The 27,471-nt window shown below is 40.7% G+C and overlaps 2 protein-coding genes across 4 annotated transcripts in view; one reads left to right on the plus strand and one right to left on the minus strand.

Annotated features, from left to right (window-relative positions):
* GADL1 (GAD like acidic amino acid decarboxylase 1) overlaps window positions 1–27,471 on the minus strand; it is a 246,357-nt gene that overhangs the window by 80,239 nt on the left and 138,647 nt on the right. The window contains exon 1 of one of the 3 annotated variants that reach the window (XM_010712892.4): window positions 3,225–3,442. The exons of the other annotated variants lie outside the window; for them this stretch is intronic. Coding sequence (XP_010711194.1) covers window positions 3,225–3,231 — 7 coding nt within the window. The 5' untranslated portion in view covers window positions 3,232–3,442. Of the gene's footprint in view, window positions 1–3,224; window positions 3,443–27,471 lie in introns of those variants that run through there. 3 annotated transcript variants of the gene reach the window in all.
* Window positions 18,856–19,781, plus strand: LOC146544144 (uncharacterized). The gene is given in 2 exon segments (XM_085226270.1): window positions 18,856–19,204; window positions 19,207–19,781. Coding segments are annotated over 2 exon segments (924 nt in total).

Here is a 27,471-nt window from a genome sequence, read left to right on the forward strand (position 1 = left end):
GAGGGAAATGGCCACAATTTAGCTATGTGCTGATGGGATTCCTTAACCATCAATGCTTCACAGGTATCCCCAACGATCTCTCTAGTTAGTGAGAAGACAAAGCAAAAAGGAAGGGAAGAAATTGAGCTTTCGGTTTTTCCAAAGCCTGAAGAAGTTGTTTCCTGAATCTGACAATGGGCAGAGAAAACAGTAATACAAAAGGTATGTATTTCAATGTGCCCCTTTTTCATGTTTTGCACATTTAATAAACTCTTAAGGAAATACAAATGGTCTCTACAGAAGCAGGCAGCTTGAAATAATTAAAGCAAGGGAAATTAAAGCGCATGAAATCTAAACTGTCCAGTAGGCAGCAATAGTTGAATCAGTACGCTATAAGATTCCTCCAGTGCTTGGAAGTGACAATTTTTGGCTGTATAAGTGATAATTAAAAGATGCAAGCATTTACTGAATTTATCAAGAGTCAAGTTTAGCTTCTTTGCTAGATGTTCATTAACTGCCAAGAAAATCTGTACTGATTTTAAAGCACAATGAACATACTCAGAATTGCTTTATTTGACGCAAACTTCACTTCTTGCAAGGCTGTGTATTTCTTCATCTTATGAAGCAGCATTCAAAGATCCTCGTATCTTTTCCACTAAAGCAGATCTTAAGATATAGAAGAGATCCTATCCCTTTGCCCTGACCAAAATACCAACCCCAGTGTCATATTACCGGAGCCTTAAAGTCACCATTTCTACCATGCTTCACATTACACCTGCTTCAGATGGCAACATACTACACGAAAAATGTTTGCTGACTCATCTCCCCGCTCTGCTGGCAGATTCAAATCACACAACACAACATACGATACACAGAGCAGAAGCCAGTGATTCTGATGTTAAAAGGCAGCATATGCCATAAATGGTGGCAGCTGCCTTTTCTCTTCCTTATGTGGTTTCCAGCTCTATTTACTGTACTTGATGAACTAGTAACTCATTTAAGAGTTACTAGCTTAATAGAAGGGAATATCCCATCTTCCCACCCCAACTCCCAACTAAATAAATACAGAATGCTCTAGGCTTTCTCCATGACAGAACAGGGTCAGAAAGCTTCACTGATGACAAATGACTGAAGGATACATGCAGTTACAATCTGCTTCTGCAGCTAGGAGTGGGATTCTGCAGATTGGTCCCTGTTGAAAAACAAGGCTTTGCCATCTCCGGTGTTAGAGGAAGCACAGATTCTTACTCATCTCTGCACAGTAAAGCTGCTCTCATGGATAGCAGTTTCAGAGAGAAACCTGACACAGTCAGCAAGACAAACCTCACAAACACACAATTTCAGATACATTAAAGGTGTTAAAAAATCACTGTCACTCCCCAAGAATGCTCCCATTACATCCAAAACTGCAGCAGACAAGAATAATTCAGTGCATGAGGAAGTGCACCTATTTCCTCACTGCAACCGTACCTACTTTTCTAATTGCACCAGTGGTGCAAAGCAAGCCCAGTGGTACTGCTGCAACAGCCTCGTGCCCTTCATTTCTCCAACAGCTCAGGAAAACAGAAGCAAAGCACCTGAACACTCGAACAAGGCTACAGCCAACACCCTCAGCCACAATACAGCCCCATCTACATGAATTTTATTCACTAGACAGACTGAGGCAGAAAACACAGCAAGTCTCCAAAAGTAACAGGAAGAGAGGACAGGAAACTGAAGAATTCCTGGTGAGAGGAAGAGCATGCAGAAGTTATATATGCTGTTCATGAGCAAGGTACTGAGACTGAAAAACCTGCAGCAGCAGAGTGCAAGGGGATTGCATTATTACTTATCTCTCATAACAGCACAAGCCAATTGTTTTGGAAGGAAATTAGGTTTCTGGTAGCCTGCTTTGGGCAACATTTGAATAAGAACACAGTTGCTGACCTCGAGGGAACACTGGGATCCCTGTCTTAGTGACCACCAGCAGCCTATCTTTGGTGTTGTCTTGGCAGAGGACATTAATATGAACGACATTTGAAGGGAGGCACTTTTGGAGTTGCTGCCATTCATGCAGCATTACTGCTACGTGCACAGGATCATATTCTGTGCACAACTGCACGTATCTTACCACTAAGAGAATCATCATACTACTTTACAATGCTCATTCATTTAAGAAAAGCAAATTATATTTCTTAAATATATAAATATATATTTTTTCTCTCCAGGAGAAAACTGATAAATTGCCATTGACTTACTTCATCCATGAATGCAGGACACTGAAGTTCTGGTAGATAAATGAGAAGACTTTCTCAATGTGGGGGCTAAAATTCTTCTGTTTTAAAGTCTCATTCACATTCAATGTGAAACTGAAACAAATGAAACCCCAAACCATTCTGACCATTTTCCTAAGAGATTCCCAACTTGTGATAAGTGGAGAAGCTCTTGGGAATACTGGTCTTATGGGACAGAGCACAGCACTGCAAACACTTGTTTTCTGACTTAGCAAGTAGTTTCTACTCAGAAGTGCAAGGCATTCCTCGTTTCTTAACCTTGCAAATAATGGCATATCTGGGGTTTAAGTGTGCCACAACTCAATCAATTGCTTTCCTAGCTCCCCCAGATGTCTCACTACAGTATTAGCCATAGGTCTCTCATATTCCCAATTTCCATAAATATACAGACAGCTTCTGTCTTTCATTACATAATGATCTTCCTGCTGATGCAGGTACACAGACTGCCGATACATTTATGAAGTGGGATTAACTCCTCCCTTCCCAGGACCACGGGGATCAGCAGTCTTGTCACAGCACATCACCGTACTGCCCTGCCTACCTTATTCCGGTGCCTGGAAAGAAAAAGAAGCGCCAGTCTTCAAAGATAATTTATTTCAACAAACATCCTGTAACGCAATGCTTTTACAGTAATTGTTGCAAGCACTACACCTTATTCAAACATCCAAATACATCTCAGCCGCACTCAGAGGAAGGAGAGAGATGCAACAGGCACTCCCTGCCCATCCGCACGAAGCTGCTGCCCCGCCGGAGTCCAAACCCCACTGCCCGCCGGGCTGCAGCCGGCCCAGCGGCCCACCCTGCCCCGGGACCCCTTCAAGCCGGGGGAAGGGGTTAAAACCCCGATGGGGGTACAGAGCGAGCGAGGCGCTGCTCGGCTTCCCCCGGCAGGCGCCGCGCCCGAGCCCGCAGCCCCACTGGAGCGGGGGAGAAAGAGGAGAGAGAGGGCGGCTCTGGCACCGCAGCGTTTACCCTCCATCTCGTCTTCGTGGTGGAGCCGCCGCCTCTGCTCGCGCGGACCGGAGATGAGGGAAGGCACTATCGACTATAGCCGCTCCCCCGTCGAGCTGTCCTGTGCCGCGTTGCAATCGAGACCGAGCCTTCGCCCCGCGCGCCCTCAGATGCCCAGCCCTGCCCGTCAGACCTCGCCGCTCCCCCCAGGCCGCCTATTAATACCCTCGGCGCCGCAGGCCGGCCGCCAGCCACCGCCTCCTCCGAGTGGGGGCAAAATGGCGGTGGGGCAGCAGCCCTCAGCCCTGGGTTTGGTGCCAGGCACCTGCTTCCCACTTGGGAGCTGAGCGGTGGCAGAGGCTGCCCTGGTGTTCACTAGCTTTGCTATGTTCTTTTTTTATTTATTTATTTTTTTTAATTAAATGTAGAATCATTGAGATTCAAGATCACCGGGTCCAACTATCAACCCACCTGCTAACCACGTCCCTTAGTGCCACATCCACACGGTTTTTGAACACCTCCAGGGACAGTGACTCCACCACTCTTTTGGAGAAGAAACATTTCCTAATATCCAACCTGAACCTCCCCTGGCACAAATTCCAGCCATCTCCTCTCATCCTATCACTGTTACCTGTGAGCAGCAGCCGACCCCCACCTCACCACAGCCTCTTTTCAGGCAGCTGTTGAGAGCCATCAGGTCTCTCCTGAGCCTCCTCTTATCCAGACTGAACAATCCAGCTCCCTCAGCCATTCCCAAAAAACTTGTGCTCCAGACCCCTCAGAGCTTCATTGCTCCTCCATTTTGGTGGTTGGACCTTTCCACCCAAGGTAGAAAGGCTCTGCTGCAGCAGCCACATCTAGCTCTACTAGAATCAGCATGAGAAGCATTTTGATTTGATTTTAGGAATCACAATGCAATTAAAACATTATGATTGGGCTTAGACCTTGGTGAGATGACTGTCCTGTGGCAGCTCACATTAGAAAGGCTGCAGCAGGTTAAAGGAAGGAGTTATTAACATTCCTGAGCTCTCCTTTTTCCTGAAGGAAGGAGACTGCTGCTGCTTGTGACCAAATTCGCAAAAGTCTGGCCTCAAAAGAAGCAGCCTTCTGGCAGGTGAACAGTGGTGCTAACAGTCAGGACCTGCCAGGCTCCTGGCTTTTCTGCCAAACCCACACAATTGTGCTTGTGTGCCTCGGCTTATAGAGCCCTGGTGCGGCATCACCAGCTGTCAAAAGCTACTTCTAGGCCTCTGAGTGAACTGTGGCTGACCTCATTATCCCAGTTTATTCCAGGACACCAATGCCATTCAATGCTACACACGTGTTCCTAATTCTAGTCCCTTTATTTTCTCATAACTGCTGCCTTAAGAAAAAATAAATAAATAAAATTCCTTTTTACCATGTGTTAGTGCTGTCATTACAGCAAAGTCTGAAAGTGTCCCAAAATTAACTACCAGAGGCCCCCCACAGCTCATTTCCCATTAAAATTAAAGTTTGGCAAAGATTTTTGGAAGCTACTGAAATATTCAGGTGTGAATTAAACATTTATTCACATATAGTATCTTCATTTTCCTTGTTTGCAAGGATACAAATTGTCTAGCTTCAACTGCAGCATGTACTAAGTCATTAATAACTTCAACAAGGTAATTTTGTAGTCCTATAGATATCCTTTACTGCAGGAGATAAGTATTCAGACTTCACTGTGATAGATAAAAATGGTAGATATCACTAAATTAAAAATTAGTAGTTGCCTGGGAACAAGTGTTCATGGCCTGATTGTATTCACTGTGGGGAAATGAAGAACAGCCCCAATCAAAACTACTCGTTTCTTCTGCTTCAGAAGAGCTAATTTCCTCAAGCTGAGGAAAATAGTGAGGGAAACAAGACAGACAGGAGAAAAAAAAAGAAAAAGAAAAAGAAAAAGAAAAAAAATAACACAGAACACTGAAAGAGGGCTTTCTTAAAGTCTCTAATAAATGGCCAAAAAACTATGATTCCTCAATCACAGAAAGTAGTAACTTTCCCTTAAAAAGCTCAAAGGTGGCATTCAGAAATAAAATGGAAAACAAAGAGAAATTATATAAATAACACTTGATGCAAATTACAAGTTACTATATCAAAAATTGACAAGGGGAGTTATTAGGCAAGGTGAATCTGTAGTTGAAACAGCTAAGGACATTTTAAGTTTGTTAGAAATAACAGAGAGCCCAATTGGCCTATCAGTAAGTATCAGTAAATATAGTTCCAGAATGGTTTTGTGCTGATGCAGGAATTGTAAATATATTTAGTAAATACTTCACTACTACAATAGAAACAAGTAGTCAGTCTCATAGGGACTATGAAAAATTGCTCTAGCCTGCTAGTAATTTAGAAAGATAGAAACCATGACTATTCCCTTACCACCAGCCTTGGATAGCTTTTGCTCCCCATTCCAGGACAGGTGCTTGGACTTTCATCTGCTGATGTTTTAATAGACTTTAGAATACTTTTGAAATTGCAAATGGGTGCTAATGTCAAAAAATGACAAAGGCATTGACAGCAAAATGTAGACCAGCATCAATAATTGATGTGAATAACAGATTTAATTTCAAAAAATCTCCAAGAAAGGAATAGAAATAATTCCAGTCTTTTTTATGAAGACTGGGTCTCATGGAACTTCTCTAAATTTATTCTTTGGTGAGCCTGCTCATTTGGCTAAGTGCATATTGATGTTTTTAGACTTTAATGATAGCCTGAAAGAAAAATGTAGTACCCCACGATATCATTAAAGCACATGCTAAATTGACTAAGATTTGTCTAAATGACTGATAACAAAATGTAGCTGACAGTATACAACCTTCATCAAACAGCTCTGTTTCTGAGAAAAGGCGATCACATCAGAAAATGGCACTAAGATGACAGAAACAGCAAAGGTAATAAATGGCAACCTGGGTCTTATCCAACAAAATACATCTGTGGTAAGCAAATCCCTATAATGAGTATGAAGGATTGTAGGTGCTGTGTACTGAAGGGAGACTACACTTACTGAAAATGATTTAGGAGTTGTAGTCACCAACTCACTGTAAATCCTCACTGACGGTGTTTCAAGAAGGATTAAACTGCATCGGGGGAGTGGGAAGTAGGGAGATAGTTGTATCTCTGGATATATCACTGATGAGACCAATCTTGTATACAGTGTTCTTGTCCATGTTTTGAAAAATTACTGAAAAATTGGTGAGGGGGCAGATTAAGAGCTGAAAATGTGATCTAAGAATTGAAGAAAAATGCTGCTAAGTGAGACTTAAACAGCTCAATCTGTTTATCCTATCAAAAAGATTGACTTGATTACAGCATATAAGTACCTCTATGGAGAAAAAATACGAATTCTGAAGAGCTCTTTAATCTAGCAGAGAATAGCATAACAAGAAGCTGTGATAGAAGCTGAAGTCAGACAAATTCAAATGAAGCACTCTATTTCTCTTCTTAAATTGACAGTATGTCATTGGAACAAGCTCATGAGGGCAGTAAGAAATTTTTAATGTTTTTATATCTTCCAACCAGGAAAATTACTTTTCTGAAAGACAGATTTTAGCCAAGTGCAGGTTACTAACCTCAGTGCTTTTACATGTATGAGATTTAATGACATAGGAGAAAGAGGAGATCAGACCATATGACTAAGAGGTTCTTTGCAGTCTTACTTCATTATTTCTTCTTATACTAAGTAAATATAAAAAAGGGTAGCTGTTGGTGAGCATTTGCTCAAGATTATATTTTTTTAACAACTGACTGCAATCAGTCTCTGTGAAAAAGATGACTTTTCTGAGCGTGTAGGATTTTAAATGATCACAGAACAGGAGGCATTCTTGGCAAGCAGAGTATGAAGTATCAAAAAACAATTGACATTAGTCACCTATTTTCATTGTCAGTGCACTAAGCTGACTATATTTCAATTCATGTAGGTCACAAAGGAGCTCAGAAGAGTTTAAGGAGAAGCTGAACAGAAATACAGAAGCATGAATCTACTAACAACACAGGTCATCAGACTTAAATGATGTGCAATTAAACAGCAAGCTTTGAAACTCTGGCAAACAAACCAGATAACTAATTGTATGTTATTATTATATGTATATATATATTAAATGCAATATTACTCTAGTAGATATACATCAGTTTTAAAAATTTATGTTTCTTGCCAACCTTGTGCATAAATGAATCAAGTTACCTCACCTGAAGCATAATGAGCTGTGGAATGCAATGAAGACTAAAAGGTTTGACACCAACAAGTAATACCTAGCTCTCTGAAAGCAGCCAGGACCACACAACTGAATTGTGTTGCACATAAACTATTGAGAACTACATTTAAACATTAATGAATTAAACTGTTATATTTGCTAGGAACTTGCATCTTCTATTTTCTACTCACAAAGTTGATATGGCAACATTAACCTTAAAGCCCTTTCTATTCTCATCATTGGACCCCCTCCTTGAAGTTTGTTACATGAAGATACAACTTTTTCATCAAGTGTATAACCTCCTATAAACTACACAGAAAACCAATGGCCTCAAACAAGTTTTTCAAACAAGAAAACAATATTAACCAAAAAGGACTCAAATGTATTTGCCTAATTTGGTATGCAAACCTTAAAACTCTATCGATGGTTCTGACTTCTGAATTTAGTTAGAAAAATCCCAGGCCCTTTAGAAGGTGTTACAGATAGAAGCTTTCAAAATCACTAGATACTTTTGCAAATCTAACCTGGAAGCTCCATAAAGCAGCATCTTTGCTCCTTGTATTTTTCCCTGAACAAACTGTGGACTCCATTTTTAGAAATGCATAGTATTCCCAACTCTAAATGGAGTAAACAAAACCCACAGGATTACTGCCGTTCCGAAAATCAGATCCTAGGGCATTAAAAATTGAAGTGTCATGGTTACCTCTGTTGGTATCAGTATCACCTATGGAACTCAAACATTAGTAGTCTGGTGCAGGTAACTGAGACAGGAAAGAAAAAGCATTAAGAGGTTGAAGGGCATTCATTACCTTTTTGATGCCCAGAGGCATAATGTTGCTTTTCTACTGGAGGCCAACCAAAGGTGAAGGCTGATCATTCTATACAGTGAAGTGAAGAACTAGTTAGACTCTCAAGTTTCAACATGTGATGCCTTCAAAGGAACAATATTACATTAGCTGGCTGGCAAAACACATTGTTCGGAACATCAAGGCTTGAAAAAACAAAACATCAATAGGTGAATCTCAGGCCCTAAAGGCATCAGCAAGGACAACAAAGTCAGCAGTAGGAATATTGAATTCAAGCAGCAAAATATGGCTACAGGACACTTTCCAGAGATATTAGGGGATATTATTCAGCATATCAGAGGTGATCAGATGTAATTCTCTTGAGAATTGAGAACACACATCTTCTTCTGGATGTAGCATCTTCAGAGATCCAGAGATCGTACATGCTATGAAGAGTCCAGGTGGAAGAAAGCACAGGGAACTTGAAACGATGTCCCACCACCCCACCACAGGCCTGAGCTGGACTGCAGCAATTGCATGTCACCAGCCTTATCCTCATTGGCTGTTAAAATGCAAGATCTCTCAAATTTCTGGCAAGTCTGTTGTGGTTTGATAGACCCAGTTTATATACCCATGTTATGTATTTAAATTTAGAAAATCACACCTATATTTTCTTGTAAAAAATGTAAGGAATTTAAATAAGGCTGTTTATAATCCTTTAGCATGTAACCTTTCAAAACTGACTTTTGCTGATTCAAGACAATAATGATAATTACAGATCTGACTGTTATTCTCATGTTTAATAAAAGAAGCCTCAGAATGTTCATTATTAAAGAACAGACTACCTAAGGTGCCTGATTTTAAAACTGTAATACTATTTTTGAAGGACAGGTGTATCTTGTACATTCTGCTTTAATTAGCATTGCCCAACCAGGTCGTCCCATATCACATAAATCTAACACTGACTCTGGTGGAAGGCAAAAGAATACAAAACATCATAAGAGGAGGAACCTCAAAGGATTTGGGAATCAGCAAGCTGCTTCACCCATTATGTTTTAATTTGATATTTTCTTAGAGTGGATATGTTCTCTAGGAAAGATCCTCATGATAAATAATGTTTAACAAATCTAATTACTCAAGTTTATGAAGTCACTTGCCCCTTCTGTAATTCAGAGGAATTAAATGACTCCCACAAATTAAAAATAGGACTATCAACGCATTAGTGCTGTTTGAATGAAGCAGACAAAAGAGTAAGCAGAAGCAATAAAGAAATAATGTTCAAGTATTGCAATGAATAAATGAAGTTATTTCAAGTTCCAATTTCATCTCAAGAGTTTGTTGACGACAAAGAAAAAGATAGAGCAACCTTCATAAAATCTTTGAAGCTTCAATAGCAGTATAATTCATACAATCATTGTGTTTTAGACAAAAAAGCCTTCAGAAAAATTACTGATTAAAAAAAAGGTGCTTTCATTTGTACAGGCTGTTTTTCATATACAAAGGTGCTTTTTTTTTTTTTTTTTTTTTTTTACACACAGATTGTTAATATGCCTCTTTAAGCATGGGTAGAGAAACAGATCACAATGAAGGGACAGAAATAAATTAGAGAAACTCCAGACAGTGTTCTGCTGTGGTCACTGCAGCTAGTGTGGGCATGTATGCACTATCTTTAAGCTAGAAAGCCTGGATATTGCTAAAGACATAGTAGAAGTTGCAGAATGTGCAATGCAAGCTGCAGTTTCTTCCTCAAGGCTGAGTATTTGGCACATGGCCCAAATGGAGCTACACACTGCTGTAGCCAGAGCGCTACCATGTGCAAGGCTATCTATCATAGATGATCATATGTGCTGGCAGAACAGATTCTTGGTTTATATTGGAAGTCAACAGATAAAATCCATGAATTAAGATAATGAAAGTTGAAGATGCAATTAGTAAAACCACAAGATTCCACTCATCAGAGTAAGCTGCATTAGTTAGACTCTCCCACGATGGCTTTTCTCAAGAATATTTTGTAGAATCAAGCCTCACTCACTCAGGTTTTTTTGAGAGAATGAAATCTGCGGAGCACAGCAGTAGCAGAGATGAGGTAGAGAAGGGGCAAACTCTCCACCCTTACATTTCAAAGTATCAAAAGTCTTAAAAAAAAAAAACTTATACTCTTGGTTTTCCACATAAAGTAGCTTTCATGTTTGGTACTTTGAAAAAATATATATATATATGCAGTGCTTTCCAGAAAAGGAACAACTTGGAAATTTTGAGCAGGCTAAGTATATGCCATCCTGAAATACTTGTATGGTAAAAGCTGTAATTTTCACATTAGCAAGCCATAAAATGAGGGGCATAAATATTGTTTCTAAAACCAAGATCTATGTCCTTTGTAACATGCAGTCACCAAAAGATAGCATAAGCTCAGGAAATGCACTCAAACAGATCTAACACACCATCCAGTGCAAGGCACTGTTAGAAGTACATTCAGATACTGCAAGTAGAACACGACTGCATTGCCCTCCAGGACACATAACCACCTCCAGTAAAAAGGGTTAATGCATGACATTCCTGTCTCTGTAAACTTCAGGAAAAGAATGAAGGTTATATCAATTCAAGACAGATTTTATATGAATTCCTTTTGTTTGCAAAACCAAAGTCATGGACCACATAACACTCAGATGGATGCAAAGCAGCAGGCAATTTCAGAACATGCTGAGCAGTGTTATTTAGCAAAAAAAGGAGCCTGTGGGTTCTGCAAATGAAATGACTCCAACAGTCACTTGTGCATGGCAAATGTAGAATTCTTTGAACAAGCAGTGTACATCAAGCATCACAAAATTGCATTTAGGAGAAAAAAAAATGCTTTTTTTGAACCTTCTTAAGATCTGATATTACCTGGCATGATTTCTTCTAAGCATGCTAAGACCCGTTATGGCCAAAGAAGTCTGAGGTGAAAGGAAAAGAAATCTGGCATAACAATATTATGCAGGCATAACAATAATTGATGCAAATGACTGGGATATAAAGACTAGGCACAGGGATGAAGGTAACAAATATCATCAGCCCACATCCAGAACAATTTTTTTTTTTTTTTAACAATAATATATTTTAAATAATGCAAATACCACATGTAGATAAGAGAGACAGTTTCAGTCAGGTGGCCTAGTACTTCTCTGTCTTTCAGGAGAAATAATGCAGCAACCATTTTAATCAGGACAATATTAGCTAGATGAAACCAGCAGGTGCTTCTGGCCTATGTCTTAGAATCATAGAATCACCAAGGTTGGAAAAGCCCTCCACGATCATCCAGTCCAACCATCCGCTTACCACCAGTATTTCCCCACTAAACCACATCCCTCAGTACAACATCTAAATGCTTCCCAGATTTCTCATACCAGCGGCAGAAGTGAAGAAGTTCAGTGGCTCTTTTGTCTCTCTGTACACTGTTGGTTAAAAAGCACAGCTATGCCAAAGAGTGTTAAAATAACTGGAAGGAGTTTTAATATGAGAGCTCTATGCAGGACATGAAGTGACCTATTACTGCCAATGGGCACACATTAAAATGTAATGAGAATCTGTCCTGATCCACCTCATTTTCATGTAGCATTCAGAGTTCTGAACTATGCATCAAGCTGACCTTGCAAATTCAAGCTAAAGACCAAGAAACAGAGACATCTGGAAGTTGGACACAATACAGTGTATATCCGAAATGTATTAATGTCTGTTTTATTTCTTTTCAGTTATTTCCCCAGTAACTCTTTTCTTGTGAGGATAAAAAGGTTAATTTGTGACAAAGCATCTTTTCTAAGATCAAAGCAGATAAATGAGAAATATAAGCACCTCTCAGGACAAGAATTATACTAAGCAGTTCACTCTTCTTAGTATATTCAGCTCTTAAATAACTTTTCATAAGTCCCTGTTGTTAGATTAAAGAAAACAGCTTGCATCCAGACAATACAGAAAGATCAGCATACTTCCAACAGCTTTCTGAAAGTAAGTTAGCTAGTGCACTCCTGAGAGAGCTTGCATCTGAATTCCCATATCCTGCACCTGGAGCATATTTAATGTTTTGAGGCTGAGAATGAGCCAGTGATTTAGAACTGCTACACAGAAGGGGAAAAAAATCAGAAAGTAAGAAAAAGAAGTCCTAAGTCCAGGTGAATAGAAGAAAAGCTTCAGGACTCATTAAAAGCACAAGCTGTTTCTGCTGATAGGTGCAAAGCTAGGACAGGTCTTCTTGAGAACATATGCAAGATGTGGTATTTAATGAGTACAGCATCATCTTTTTGTGGAGTAGAGGTGTGAGGTGTGTGACTTACAGAACTTTTGCAATATGGTTAATACACTTATGCAAAAAGAAGCCAGAGTTTCCAGAGTAGAAATGGTAGCGTGCAAACAAATGACCAAATGGGAGAACTTTGAACCAATAATGGCTTTTAATAGTTTTCAGCTGCATTTTCACTTTGGCAAAGATATCCATAACTGAATAGCTGAACTGGAGCCTGTGTGTTGCTCTTACTTTCACCATCAAACACTGGAAAAAATGAGGATACTAGGATTTTGTGAACTGTCCTCTTGCAAACAGCAATTCACAGTGTATTTTTAAGATTCCTTGTTGAGAGAAAATTTAAGAAAAATATATAGTCATTTGCAAAACAAAAGCTGCAGCTTGAGGAAATGTTTCCAAGTCCTGGATCTGGCAGTTATGTTGACCCTTTTTCATAGAGTGTGTTGGTCTCAGGATACCCAAGCAGGAAGAGGGATTATTTGCAATAACTATTTTTACTTCATCATTCAGAACTGACTTTCTCCAGAGTCACACTCCATTCAAATTTTTAAGGAATTCTTTCCTAAGACATCTTTTATCTTGAGATCTCTTTGGATTTCACAGATAGAGAAATGCAAACTATAATTGCTCACTCAACAAGTTGTACTCAAAATAGTAGAGATGACAACACTGCGTAGTCTTCTGTGCTTAACAACACAGAAGGATATAGATTAAAAAAAACCTACTCTACAGCCATATCAGAAAGAACAGAGCCGGATGAGTCACTACGTGCAAAGCCAACCAGCAGTGCAACTGAAAGAAATCAAAATGACCTTCTGCCTTTGTTTTAGGAAAGATGCCAATACCATTTTGAAATAAACGAACAGCAGCGAATATCTGACAAGTATATAATCTTAAAATGTATAAACATATGTACATACTGGTAAAAATTAAACAAAGAGCAAATGCATCATTTTAGCACATTTTTTTGTGTCTTCTTATGTAAAGCAATACAGGGTGGTACACAACACACTTAGTCATAAAGATGCCATAAAATTATATATTCCAAAACTGTTCCATTGAAATCAGCTACATTCCCTCCTGAATCATAAATGACTTCAAACATTTAATGTCAAAAGCAACATGTGATCAAAATATGCAATTTTACATATGTTGCATCTTTCATGTATGCAATCTATTTGTAACGGTTTTAGTGTCAGTGTAGAATTTGAGACATATAAAAAAACTAAGAAAATCACTAAACATACTCTGTTATCACTGCTATTTAGAAGCGCAAAATCAGTAGCTTGAAACAACATTTTAATTGACTTCTAAAATAGAGTTACTTATATTGATCTATATAATTCTTCTTAATCATGTAGCTATTAGATTCCTCTTCAAAGGTCAATCCCTCCAGTCCAGAACTTTTCAATTAATAGTGTTAGTCCACTAATATAATTTTACCCACTGCAGAAATAGTAGGTATCTCAGATTATTTCCCGTTGTACAAGATGACCCACTAAAGCTTTTTATTACAGTATTTGAACAATGGACACAACTGCTATTATTTTTTACCCTTCTCTGTACATCCATTAACATATTTTTTAATCCCAGTCTCTTGTTACTCAGTTCATTTACAATGACAAAGTGGCAGCGAGGGCTTTTGTTCCACTCTGGATACTTTAATTTCATTTCAGATGTCAATGAATCAATGGCACTAACTGCACCATTTGTTTTCAAACAGAAATCTCCATTAATAGCAAACAGGACTTTTTGCCTAACAAGTCTAGCCTTGGATCTCTTTTACAGTTTACTGCTCCCATTTTCTCAGGTGCTAGTAAGAACTGGTGCAATAATGGAACTTAAGTATCCCAAAGAGAACTCTTTTTTTTCCAAAGAAAATCAAATTTGTTGGAAGAAATACATTACTGTCTGACCAACACAGAATCATTAGAAAAATCTCACCTTTTTAATTTTGCTACTCTGAGGCTTTTTTTCAGTATCCTAATTCTCACAACAATAAAAGTTAGGCACTAATTAGTTTTATTATAAGATAGGCTATCAAAAGAGAGAGCTAATCAGTATTTCCTCCCTTACCAATCTGAAAATTCAATTCAGTAAAAAGGTTACAGCAAAATGGTAAAAACAGGACTGCATTCAGAGGTCTTCCAGAAACTACTCAGCACTAAAATGAATATGGAAGTTTTGTTACATTAAAGTATTTTATACCCAGTATTTAGCACCCATTATGAACAAGTGGTCTATTTACACATGAAAATTCTAAGGTCTGCATCTCAGAGTTCAGCTTCCCTGTTGTGCTGAAATGCCTTACTTTCTGCCCCAGGACAACATAACCACTGCAGAACTGATCCCTCTTTGCTGTGCTTTTCTATCTGATCCTCACTAATATAGACAACAATGAAAAAGAAGCTAGACACATATGGTGGCAACAGAGGACAGCCAATAGACTAGACTCCCGACTGCTCTCTAATGAGCCCTTTCTCCCTCCCCTTGCATCAAGAACTAACTGGAAAATAAACATAAAAAGGAAGTTAGCTTATTTTATTTTTAGAATCTTGTTTGTTGCTGTTGTTTTTCCAATTTGACAGTATTTAAAAGACCTTTGCACTGGAGAGCAAAGGGTCAACATAGAAGTTTGTGTCTAGTCAGCTCCTTGTTTGTCTCTATATCTCTGTGTCCATAACAGATACTACCAGAGAACTTCATTAGCTGTCTGAGAAGACAGAGGCCAATGAGAAAACTGAATAGGCATGGAGGATAAATCCAAATGACAATGCATCTTGCTCAGGCATCAAGTTAAGCTCATCTCCAGATTTGGAGCCAAATACTTCTTTCAGGGTGGACTGGCAGAGCAGGCTTGGAAGGTTTTGATCTGCATCAATAGCATGAGGGATTGTTTACCTTGCAGGACATTCCAAATTTCTTTAGGAGTCAAACTGCCCCGGTGATTTAGACTCTGAACACAGATGCCCCAGATTTCTTCTGCTCTCTTCCTGTGGCATGGTATGATAGTATGCTTTTATTGCTTTAGCTTTTGTATCATGGACTTTTGTTACTACATGTTTGAAAGTAGTGTTCTGTGGCTCCTGGGATATACGCAGAATAGCATTTCTGTTGGCTTGCCTGTACTGAACATTTATCACAGGGCTGCTTGCTACTGCAAAAGAGTACATTTGATGGCCCAGGTGCTTCCTTCCAGATCCCTGTTCCCTTTAGACAGCCTTTCCAGTGTATGCGCAAGCCAACTTCAAGGACAGCTCCCAGGAAGCATGCTCCAAATCTGTCCTGCCTGGACACTGAAAAGAAAACTAGAAAGTCTCTAGAGCCATCAACACAACATAAGCACAATGCTGCTGTTAAAATAAACTATAAAAGCAGAGATTTCTCAGGCTGACTGCAGCTACTGCTGCTTTCACCATCTCCTTTCTCACCCTAGAGAATCAAACTTCACACTGCAGATGTTTTCACAATACGTCCTCCCACCCAGCTGACTGATATATTAACGCCAAGATCGAAATAACAGTTTTTCCATCTACCTCTTTCTCTAGGTGATTTTAGTCCTTAATCAGCAGATGTTAGTCCTTTCCCTCTTGAAATTTGCCTTCTTATTTCAGACATTTCTAACTTCAAACAATCTACTGTCCTTGCCACATGTGCAATTCCACAAACAATAATAAGGAGTGGTATTGAGGGCAAATGGCCCAATCTAGATGTGCTACATAGATCCTGACCTGAACTGCTATAGGAATTACAGAGAAAAATGCTGCCTTACACAACTCAAGTAAGTGAATTACTATTAACTGTAACAGAGTCAAATTTTCTGCTGTGGTGACTAAAGCTCTGAGTAAAGCACTTTATAGTGAAAGCTCCCTCTACGACTACAGTCAGAGGACCTGAATCAATTATTGAAGTATTTGGGGGAAAATACGAAGACATAAGTAGATCCACATTTATACTCACACACAGTCTCTGTCACCCATTCACTTCCATCAATATACCTGACCCACTTTCTAAATCCCTGTTGTTGCAGATGTTGCTGATCCAAAACCTGTTTCAGTTTATTGGGAACATACATTCATCAGAAAAATAATGCAGTGCAGCAGTGTCTTCTTCTGTCAGGAGCAGCTGGAATTATTGCTTACTTGGTCACCCTAAGGCATTCGTAATTGGTAGGCAGGAGATGTGTGTGCCAAGATAGGCTGTAAAAGACACATTTTATGCCAAAAGCAGGTTGGGAATGCCTTTGTAAGTACAGCAAATGGTTTTATTTACACCTTAATGAAGGCAATTTTGTTGGATTTCATTTTCGTGGTTTGCATAGAAGCATTTGATCTGGTGCAATAAAGATTCAAACAACATACATTTATGATGGCGCAGTACCAACAACTGTTACTTCCATCTGAAGCAAAATCATAATTCCACAGTAAAGAAATCTCAACAGCTCACATTTCTGAGTATTCTGATATGAATCTGAGGATTTAACTTCACAATGAAGTAACATTAATTTAACCAAAAGTGATTTAAAATCCATTTAAAGACATATAAAATTTAAACTAATTTAAATTTAATTCTTATACAAAGTGTTAGTACTTTAAGCCCTGCTCACCAAGGTTAAAACAGAATCACATTATCTCCCAATGGGTCTGACTGTTGCAATACCAAAGAATATGGGAATCTGTGAAGATGCCAGACTGTGTGAATGTGAATGGCTGAGGCATGGATACACATTTCTTTCTGCTAGGTCTCCTACTGGAATAGTAACTGCTGGCAGATGGAGGGTAGCAGACAGCAAAGGGACTGTAAGATTTTAAACCAGTGCAGCTGTTTTTTTAGCAACTGCTTAGCCTGAACAGCAAATACACAATTCTGGCAGCTTTACCAAGTTGATAAGTTATCACCTGTCACATTTCCTTGCTTGGCCATAGTCTCAGTAGAGCTACCAGTGATGAAAGAAAATTAGCTGCCAAGCTCCAGGTGAAGAAGGCTCGTGGACAAGGTTGCCTCTTTTTACTCCTTCAGTGATGCTGCTCACTGCATCCAGCTCATGTTCACCACTATTCTCTGAAGCTTCCCAGTGGAGCTTTCTCCTATCCTCTCATACTCTTCAGTGGCTGAGTGAACAGATGCTTCAGTTCCTAAACAAGCCTGTCAGGAACTTCCCTCTTGTCAGAACAAATACTGTTCAATATTAGTTACTACCACTTACTAAACAGTACAGATTCTGTATATGGATAGGGAGTAGAGGAGGAGTATTTGTCTGCTGGCTGAATAGACCCAGGTCAAAGCCAAATCCAGAACTGGACTGCAAGACTCTCCCCTCATCTTTGACAGCACTGTGCCCATTCTTGTCAACAACTGGCTTGGGAATCAAAAGCATTAAAGGCTTACATATTGCAGACTGCTGACTCCCAACATTTTTAGTCTATGCTCCACTTCAGTGAACTAATAACTCTTTTATTGTTGATCATAACAGAAGCAGAATCACTTAGAATCACAGAATCATGAGGATTGGAAGGGACCTCTGGAGATCATCTAATTCAACCCCCTGTTAAAGCCATGCCCCATAGAATAAGTTGCACAGAAAAGCATGAGCAAACAACCTGCTGTAATATGAGAACTTGGTATAAAAAAAACAAACCTGATGTAGAAATTGCTACCAATTTTTATTGCATCCAAATGAGAACAGGCAAAAAATTGTCTAAGTTTTGAAATGTGTAAACAGTTCGTGAAAGATGAGTTCTTGTGGAGACAATACACGTAATTTTTATTTTCCCAGATGTATCACTATTACAAAAGAAAATCACTGAACAATGGAGAGTGATGGAGACCCAGACTGGTGCCCAAATACACACAGCCACACACTGTGAGGTCACCAGCCAAGTGGCTGTGATGTCAGCAAGAGATGACTGTGATCTCATTGACTCCTGTGAGCAAATTTGGGCACTGGCAGAGACCAGTGTGGACTCGTGCCTGGACTCCAGTCAAGCACAGCTGCGAGACTTGGATCACTCAACAAGGACTTGGTTTTGTTGTGCTGCGGGGCTGCCAGCAGCAGTTCTTGGTGCCCATCCCACAGCATTGCCTGTGTGTCCCTGGCCCTGCCTGGTTCAGGCAGCTGGGGCTCTGTGGGGTGTGCTTGCGGCAGGGGAGGTGAGTGGTGGGGGGATTGAATCCAGTACAGTCAGTGGAGAGTACGGGGGAGGGGTGGGGGGGTTGCTGCTGAGGGACTGGGACATAGCTGCTGCCTGCCCCTGGGACAGCAAGTGACCACAGCCTCTCTCTCTTTTGCAGTTTGTGACACCTTTTGTCTGCTGCAGCACCCGTGAGGGTAGCAGCTTTCTGAACTCAGCTCTCCCTAGCCTACTACACAGCCCAGGGCCATGGAGGTGCCATCAGACTTGTCCTGCCCCATCTGTGGGCACAGTCAAGATGATGTTGCCTACACGACCCCTTGCCTCCCCCAACTTTGCTATGGGTGTGCGCTCTGGTGCGCGAGGAAAAAGCCAAGATGTGCCACATGTGGACACAAAATCAGGACAATCCGATACTCGGTGAGGTCAGAGGACGATTACATTGAGAGCCCTGTCCCACAGCCCACAGCACACTCAGGTTATAGCCTGCAGGGCAAGCAGGAGCCTGCAGAGCTGATCCTCCTGCCTCCTGAGCACAGCTTCCCACCTGAGGTCTGGGCTGCTTATTTTCAAGAACACCCACAAGACCTCAGACCCCTGCTCAGTGGCTCCAACAAGAAATCAGGAGGATGTCCATTGATGGGTGGTGGGAAGTGCAAGCAAGGCAGAGCATTTTTCTGGGCTTTCTGTGCAAATACGGACTTGACGAGGCAGACTTGCAGCAGGAGCTACAGCTGAGTCTCAGAGGCCTCACGGCGCATTTTGTGAGGAGGCTCATCATCATCGCCACAGCCCTGTATGGCCCAGAGATCCGCTGCTGGCAGCAGAAGCCCCAGAACACCCGTGCCAATGAAGGGCATGATAGCCCCACGGCCACCCCCAGCCCCGTCACCTCCCATCAGGAGCCTCCTGCCTCTGGCCCAGGCCACTCCATTAACCCTGCAAGCCCTGAGGAACTCCCTGGCATCCTTCATGGGGGTCCTGGGCACCCCAGCACCACCATTGTGTCCTCAGAGGAGGAGCCACACAAGGAGCCGGGGCAGGTGGAAGCAGTAGGTCCCTCTGCCCAGGGCAGGAACCACTCGCCTCGGGGGCCCCGGTGCCCCCAGAAGAGGAAGGCCTGTGGCAGCCCCCAGGGGTCATCCCCACTCCGCAAGAGGCCGCCCCGGCAGTAGCACCAGAGTGGCACCCCATCATTGGGAAGTGTGGCTCAGGCAGGCTGGGAGGCCGACATCAACCTCTCAGTCTGCTTCTGAGAGAAAATAAAAATAAAAAATATAAAAAAAAACATTTTGTTGTCTCTGATCAGCTTCCTTTAGAAGGTGTTTCTCAATATGTAGCCATTTGAATGTTTCTGGTTTTCTTTTGGAGAGACTTTTTATTCTTTTTAATGACTTTCATTTTATATCCTATTAAAAATCCAAGTGTAATATTAAATACATAGAAATCCAATCCAATTTTTTATATTCTATACATATTAAAAAGCCATTTAGACCAGTTAAAGCTACCTCGGAAAGGATCAGATTATTTTTCAGGGGAATCATCAACATTCTACATTATGTTCCCATTCGTAAAGGAAGACTCATTTAAGTGGCCAAACTCTTCCAGCTAAGTGAAGCTGTGTCCCAAGTAGCTTGAAGCTATTGGCAATAAGCAGTTAGGTGACAAAAGGGTCCAAAAGGGTTGGGGAAAGGCTAAGGAATGGAGTGAGACTTATAGGATCACATCACCTTAAGCAAAGCCTTTCTTCCAGGTATCACTCTAGGCTCAGAGCTTCCTGGCTCCCCTCCCCACTGTACTTTTTGCAAAGCTCATGGGGATGTGATCAAACAAGCCATGCTGAAACATGGGACAGTTTTCCCAGTACATAGTGCATCTGTGCAAACAGACAAATGATCTGCAGCTGGTCTAGGAAGAGCCACTCTGCTGGACTGCAGTAATCTTTTCTTTTTTTTTTTTTTTAATTATATTTTTTCCTATTGAGTACAGAGGGAAATATATAAACAATAATTTAGGCTGGCAGTGATCTCTGTGCCCCAGGGAAGCCCCTCTCTTTGATGCCAGTAAGATTTGGAAGATGGAATCTGCCAACACAGGAAGAAGGACCAGAGGGTCCTGTTTGCTGCTGGAAGGTGTCAGCCATGCCTAGTGGAGAAATGTTTTCCCCCAGAGTAGTTCTGGAAAATGTTGATACAACACAATAACCTGTGGCTCTTAGGCAGCATTGCTTGACAGAGGGTTCTGCAGAGCACTGGGCTAATATCTTCACATCTGCACGTGTGAGTGCAGGCCAACAGCGTCACAGAGGTCAATGCGATGAGTTTCACCACATAGTGCAGAAACGTTCTCCATATCTTAAATGCTTCTGTACAGCACTCAGAAAAGTGTCTCTGCAAAGATCAAGGTGCAGGAAACAAAACCAAAAAAAGCCTACCTCAAAACGATCACATAATACTACTTTAATATATATTAACTTCTCTGATTATCAGAAAATATATTAATTGGAATTTTCTAGGAAAAAAAATCACTTGGAATTCCCAGATCCCTTTGTATTTTAACCAAAGTGAGAGGGTTGAAAGCAGAAAAATAAATTAAGATAATAGTCATGACACAGAGGAAGAGAGCACTGATCCATTTTGACACTCATGACTTTCAGATCAGAGACCTATGAAACAGTACTGTCCTGTCAAGCTGTAAAAATGAACTGGATGAAAATCAGCTCAGGAATGCTAATTGTGACTTTGTTTTTCTGTCCATCTCTGACCTGTCACATGTTGAACTTGTGATTCTTTTCTCTGCAACAGAAATTGAAGGAGCGAAAATTCTGACATATGTTGCTGGACTGTACTGACCATTAAATGAATAGATGAAGTTACAGGAGATATATATGTTAGGTCATCTTACAACTAAGCTGAGAAACATGCATTTTTTAGGAACAAAAAGGAAGGCTTGTACAAAAGCACAGGATTATGGCTTCATGACCAATACTGTTGAAGATAGATACCTCAAGGCAAAAGCCTGAAAATACTTGTCTTAGAGCAGCAGCATGCAAGTGCTAAGTTTTCATAGGAATAAACTACTTTGGTCCAAAAAGAAATTATTAGTTAGTATTCAAATTGAGATAACACTTCTAAGTCAAAGGTCATCCTTTTTTTTTTCCCTTGAGGTAGTAAAGGTTTCTTTTCCCACTTACACATTCATAGTCACAGAATATGAAATCCATCTAAAGTTGATGGAGTAATTAGAGAGGGAGAGTGTTCACATTTTTTCTAAGTTAGTTTACTCTCAATGAAAACAGCTAGCTATACATAGCAAATGTTCTTTGCCTTGCTGGTCAGCATTGTTGATAACCATTATCACATCACAATCCTGCTGTCACAGTGATCATCACTATAATGTGCAACAGCAGAACTTAAAATACTGAAGAACTTCAGTCTTAATAATTATATACTGTACTCTAAGCTGGGCTAGGTACTGACCTGATTTCTGGACCATAATTATTGATGATATGTAGATGTTAGCATGTTAACAGTAATGGCTTGTTCTTACCAAGTAATTTGGGCTCTGCTACCATATTTTCAGAGGGAAAGAGTATTTCATAGAACCACAGAATGGTTTGGGTTGGGAGGGACCTTAAAGCCCACCCAATTCCAACCCCGGCCATCCACTGAACCAGGCTGCCCAGGGCCCTATCCAACCTGGCCTTGAATGCCTCCAGGGACGGGGTATCCACAGCTTCTCTGGGCAGCCGGTGCCCATGCCTCACCACCCTCTGACTAAATAATTTCCCCTTAATATCTAATTTAAATCTCATTAAGTTTAAATCAATTGCCTCTTGTCCTACCAGTATCTGCCTGTAAAAGGTTGCTCTCCATCTTTTTTATAAGCTCCCTGAAATATCATGTTAATATGATCGAAACTACACTATTTGCCTTAAGAGAAAAGAACGTTCCCATTTTATCTAATATTAGAGACATAGTCACTGCCCCTACAACACCTTATTTATTTTTTTCAAGAGGAAGGGAAATGAAAATTAACTGTTGTATTTCGAGGTCATTAATGATCTCAGGACAAATTTTTCCACAGTGTTTATTCTAACAGGGACATTTTCAGCTGTGATGTTTTTAGGGTTTTTATTTTAAACGATAGTAGGATAGAATATAACTTTTTTCTTTTTAATTTTCAGGAATGTTCCCTATATTGATAGTTTTATAATGTTAAAACTAAGCTGGGAATCCACAAAACATTTTTAATTGGTTTAACATCATCAGGTAGATGAAATGCTGTGAAGCAGACTAAATATGAAGATGCTAAATAGAGGTAGTGAAAAGCAGAGGTGCTAAGACACATACTTGGAAAGGAAATGGCAAAAAAGAGAACTTCAGGAGCAAGATTTTTCAGAAATCCAATTCCCTGTAATATCAATTCAGATTCAAATTAGAACAGTCTCTGCAAAACCAGAGGGCAAAGGATGGGAAAAGTCAGAGTTCTCCAAGGCAGCTGAGATGAAGAGAGGTCTCAGGAAAGAAGAACATACCACTGCAAAGGCTAAAGGCCAAAGGAAGCAGGCAGAGGACCAAGATCAGGACTCTCTGCCAAGTGAATCCAAAAGAGCAAATTCCAAGTCCCAGAAATATCATTCAAGAATCCCTAAACAGAGATAGCAATTGAGAGCATATAAGGACATAGTACCCACTGGGTATGCGCACACAGAAGGAGAGGCCAAGACTGTGAAGTTCAGAATCAAATTCCAGAATTCCATGTGTAGGGTATCAGTTATGAGGCATAATGGAAAGAAGACATGATCATGAATCAAAGAGCCTGGATTTAAGTTCTGACAGCTAATTGGAGGAACTTGGGGTGTCAGCATATGTAGAGCTTCTGGGCCTGAAAAAAAATAAATCAATTTTTTTTTAAAGTTCATATGTCAGACAAGCATATGCAAGGTTAATTTGCAGGGGGGAAATAACTATATTCTCTACACCACAGCTAATGGCAGGAATCTGCACAGGGTATGTTGGTTATTTTCTCAAATTCTGTGATCTGTGCAGGTGAAGTACATATTGTCTGTTATGGTTTGGATTCCTCAGAATAGCAAAAATTTTGTTTTAGAGTCACTAATGTCTCTCAAAGAAGTTATTTGCATTGCCTTCACTGAATGAGATCATGTTGTTTCGTTTTGTTCCGTTTTTCTTGCTGATATCAGTCTTTTCTTTGCAAGCTGCCTCTTCCCCAGTATTCAAGTCCTAAAGCCTTCAGTGTGTGTTAGAGAAGTAGATCTGGCTCCCGCTGAGGAAGTTCTGGAAATCTCTTTCAAGTACTGGGTCTCAAAAGATGACCTATCTGTGCTTCGTGGCAGCACTGTAGCCTTGACTCCACCACTCACACACCAGGTGCAACAACAAATTTATAGACCACATTGGTCACACACATCCTCCATGACCAGGTTCCAAGAAGGGTAGGGTAGGCTGTTGCACGGTAGTTGGGTAAGACAAAGAACAGGCAGGCAAGGAAGAGGGGATGAGGCTCCATGGCAGGAACCTCTTGAGAAGTCATAAGATTCAACAGGTCTATGAATTCCTTCATATAAAATAAAAGAAACATGTTGTTCTTTCAGGACTAAAAGAGCTTGTGGCCCTTAATCCTATGGACAATCATCCTAATAACATCCTAAAAATAAGCCTAATAATATTTATGACTTTACTTAATAATATACATCCACTGCAAGTGCTGCCCTTTGGGCCCTCTTCAGCAAGTCTAAGGAAGTGTTCGTGAGGCCTCCCTGTCCTACCCTGAAGGGAGGGAACTGGTGACAGTGATCACAGAGCCAGATGTGCAGACACCAACATAAACAGTCAGCCTGAGATGCCTAAACCTCATTGCATCCTTCATGCATTTGCAGCCATGAATACTGAGGGGGCTAGCTCTCAATTTCACAGACCACTTGCCAAGCAGAAGATACTCACACAGAGAGGAAAAGAAGACAAGGATGGAAAACGTCTGATCAGATTTCTCCAGTATCAAAAGCATCACACAAACAGATCTTTCCGTATTCACCTGTTAATAATTTACAATAAAATTAGCATATGCTTAAAGTCTCCTACACGCACATTGACTAGAAAACTTCCGCAAGCTTTACACAATCAAGAGGGCAAGTGGATGCCATATGCACTGAACCAGGGATCAAAAGCAGGAGCTGCAGCCGGTTCTGACAGAAGGGCCTAATAACCAGCTCACGCTGACACTGACAGGAGCTTCAGCTAGCAGCAGAGAGCAGCATGAAGCCACCATTGAGCAGAACTTCCTTTCTGATATTCTGCTAAGAAAGGCGGACAGCTGACAGGACTGAAATGGGCTCTGTCACAGTTAAGAGACCAACTTTATTCTCTCACTGGTGCTATAAATATTCCCTTAGTTTAACTGGTTTCCAGCAGTAAGTGCTCAGACACATCAGAAGAGAGATGTGTTTTTTTACAAGGATTTCAAAACTGCCATCTCAATGACTCCCATTTAGGGGGGCATGTACATGCCAATCCAGATTGAAAAATTGTGATTTTAAATAGCCTCTTTCGAAGCCCCACACTTGTAGGTAAGTACATCTTGACAAGCAGAAGAGAATTATGGTATTTACCAATGTGCAAAAATGCAGTTACCTACAAAAGGGAACAATAACTTTTTACTTTATAGTGTATTGATAGAAAATGAAAAATACTACCTAAGTGCTCAGTTAGCCCTCTGTGCTGTGAAATGCTCTGGGCTCTGTTCTGCTTTCTTTTGCATCGTACGCTAACAGCTCCCCAGGCAAAGCACAGAGATGTTCTGCACCTCATGTGACATTCTCACCTACCTTGTACATTTGAACATACATTGTACAGAGCCTGCTGCAAGTATCTAAGATTACCATAAAGATTCATGTAGATTTCTATAGTGACAAATCCAAAATTAAAACTGTTGCAAGGACTACATGCAGAAAAGAAGTTAAAATGGACCTTTCTGTCCAACAACAAACTGAGTTCTGATATTAAAATGCATCACCTGGAGCTCTCTGAACAAATACTACTGGATTTTTCAACAACTTCCATATGAAAACATCCCAGAAAAAGTATGCCTCGATGCCTCAATGCAATCCAACACGCTTTCAAGCACTGTGCCGTTACAATCTGGAGTCCTACTAATTAAGCCTTGCAGGTGGGAAAAAAAATCCCCTGCAGGAATCATTCAGATTTTCTAACTTTTCGGAAATAGTTTTCTTTGTGTAACTTGTGCAGCTGGCACCAAACATGCATTGCTGTGGTTTTCTTGGCACGAGGTTGCTATGGCTGAAGTCCATGTTGTTCAAGTCATAAAGCTACTAAGTACCAGATGCACAAAAAGGCAAGGGCATCTGCATTTCGCTTGTCTTTGTATTTACCACCCAACCCTGAAGCTCAGATACATAACACTTCTGCTGTCTTCTTCCTTCCTTCCCCAGTTGGCACATAAATCTCCAAATCCCTCAAGGGACTCAGGTGTAAACATGAGTGTTCCTCAAGAACCTGAAGTACGTGTAGCCCTGCACGTAGATGCTTAAATCTTAACATCACTTGGCAGTGCAGCGCCGATGCCTGCTGGGCCCCACCAGTTGGTGTTCCAGCTGGTGGGTGATCCAGGTGCTGGTCTATCAGCATGCTTAATGGAAGAGTGGCGCTTCTGCCTTTTCAAGCACAACTAACAGATGAACTACTGTTCCCCTCTATGTACAACAATCTAGTGGTAAACTCAGCAAATGAAGCAATACAAAACACGTTTCCAAAGACATGTTTTGCCTCGTGGTATGCAAATTCACCTCTTCAGAAAACTGCTCTTATCATAAGTATCTGGCTATTTTATGAGGCAGATGTCTTCACCACCTCCCTGGCTGAGCCTGCTTCACTTTGTATAAAAAATTAAAAGTGCACTGGGAGAAGGAAAGAAACCTGATTCTGTTATCTTGTGGTCAGGACTCTCCCCAGGGAGTTCTCATTGCCAGGTATACAGAAATGACTACACATTCTGCAATAACGACTTAAAGTAAACAATGGAAGTAATGTCAGGGGAAGTTCCACATGGGAATTGTTGATTACAAGGGATATTCTCACCTCCAAATTTGTAACAATTAAAAAAAACCCAGAATGAGAATGAGAGGGTGTAGAAGTACTGTTCCTTAACCTCATATCAGGACAGTTTCATCAGGAAAGATGGGTTAAATCCCATTAGGAAGAGCAGAACACTGTGCCTCGGTGTCTGCATACTGGCCCTAGCCTCTCAGCTGCCGTGATTCTGCATCATTCTTTAGACAAAAGGACCAACATAAATTCAGGCTTAAGAAAAATGCACACTGCAAGCTGAAGGATGACTGATACATAACAAAACTCACACTTATAATGTACTGACTCGTATTCTAGCTCTTGTACCCGGGGACACTAGGAGCCTCAGTTTGGCCAATTTGCCACCCAGCAACCATTTTACAGGTGAAAAGAACTCCTGGAGAGTCACTGTGCCGTGCTGTTTGGACAAGAAGCTTCTGCTTGTTTTCTTTCACAGAGAGAAATCTCTGAGTCATCAGCATCATTACTGCCTCCGTTTTGCTTACCTAGCCTCATTAAAAGGATTAGACTGATCAGCGAGGGGCAGCAATTTAACTGGCGCACACTTCATAAACAAAGGTTCAACAATTTCCTTCCATTTCCTCTGATATTTTTTACCTCTGGTGCTACACGAAGAAACAGTGTGGCCTGATCTTTCCCAAGCAGGACTTCAGTTCTTAAAGAGACAGTATTTATTATTTGCTATTTCAAATACAAAACATGTACACATTTTAATCCCTCCCATCAGCCTAACATCTAT

This window comes from Meleagris gallopavo, chromosome 6 (assembly GCF_905368555.1).
Source record: "Meleagris gallopavo chromosome 6, MGAL_WU_HG_1.1, whole genome shotgun sequence".
Taxonomy (NCBI): Eukaryota; Metazoa; Chordata; class Aves; order Galliformes; family Phasianidae; genus Meleagris; species Meleagris gallopavo.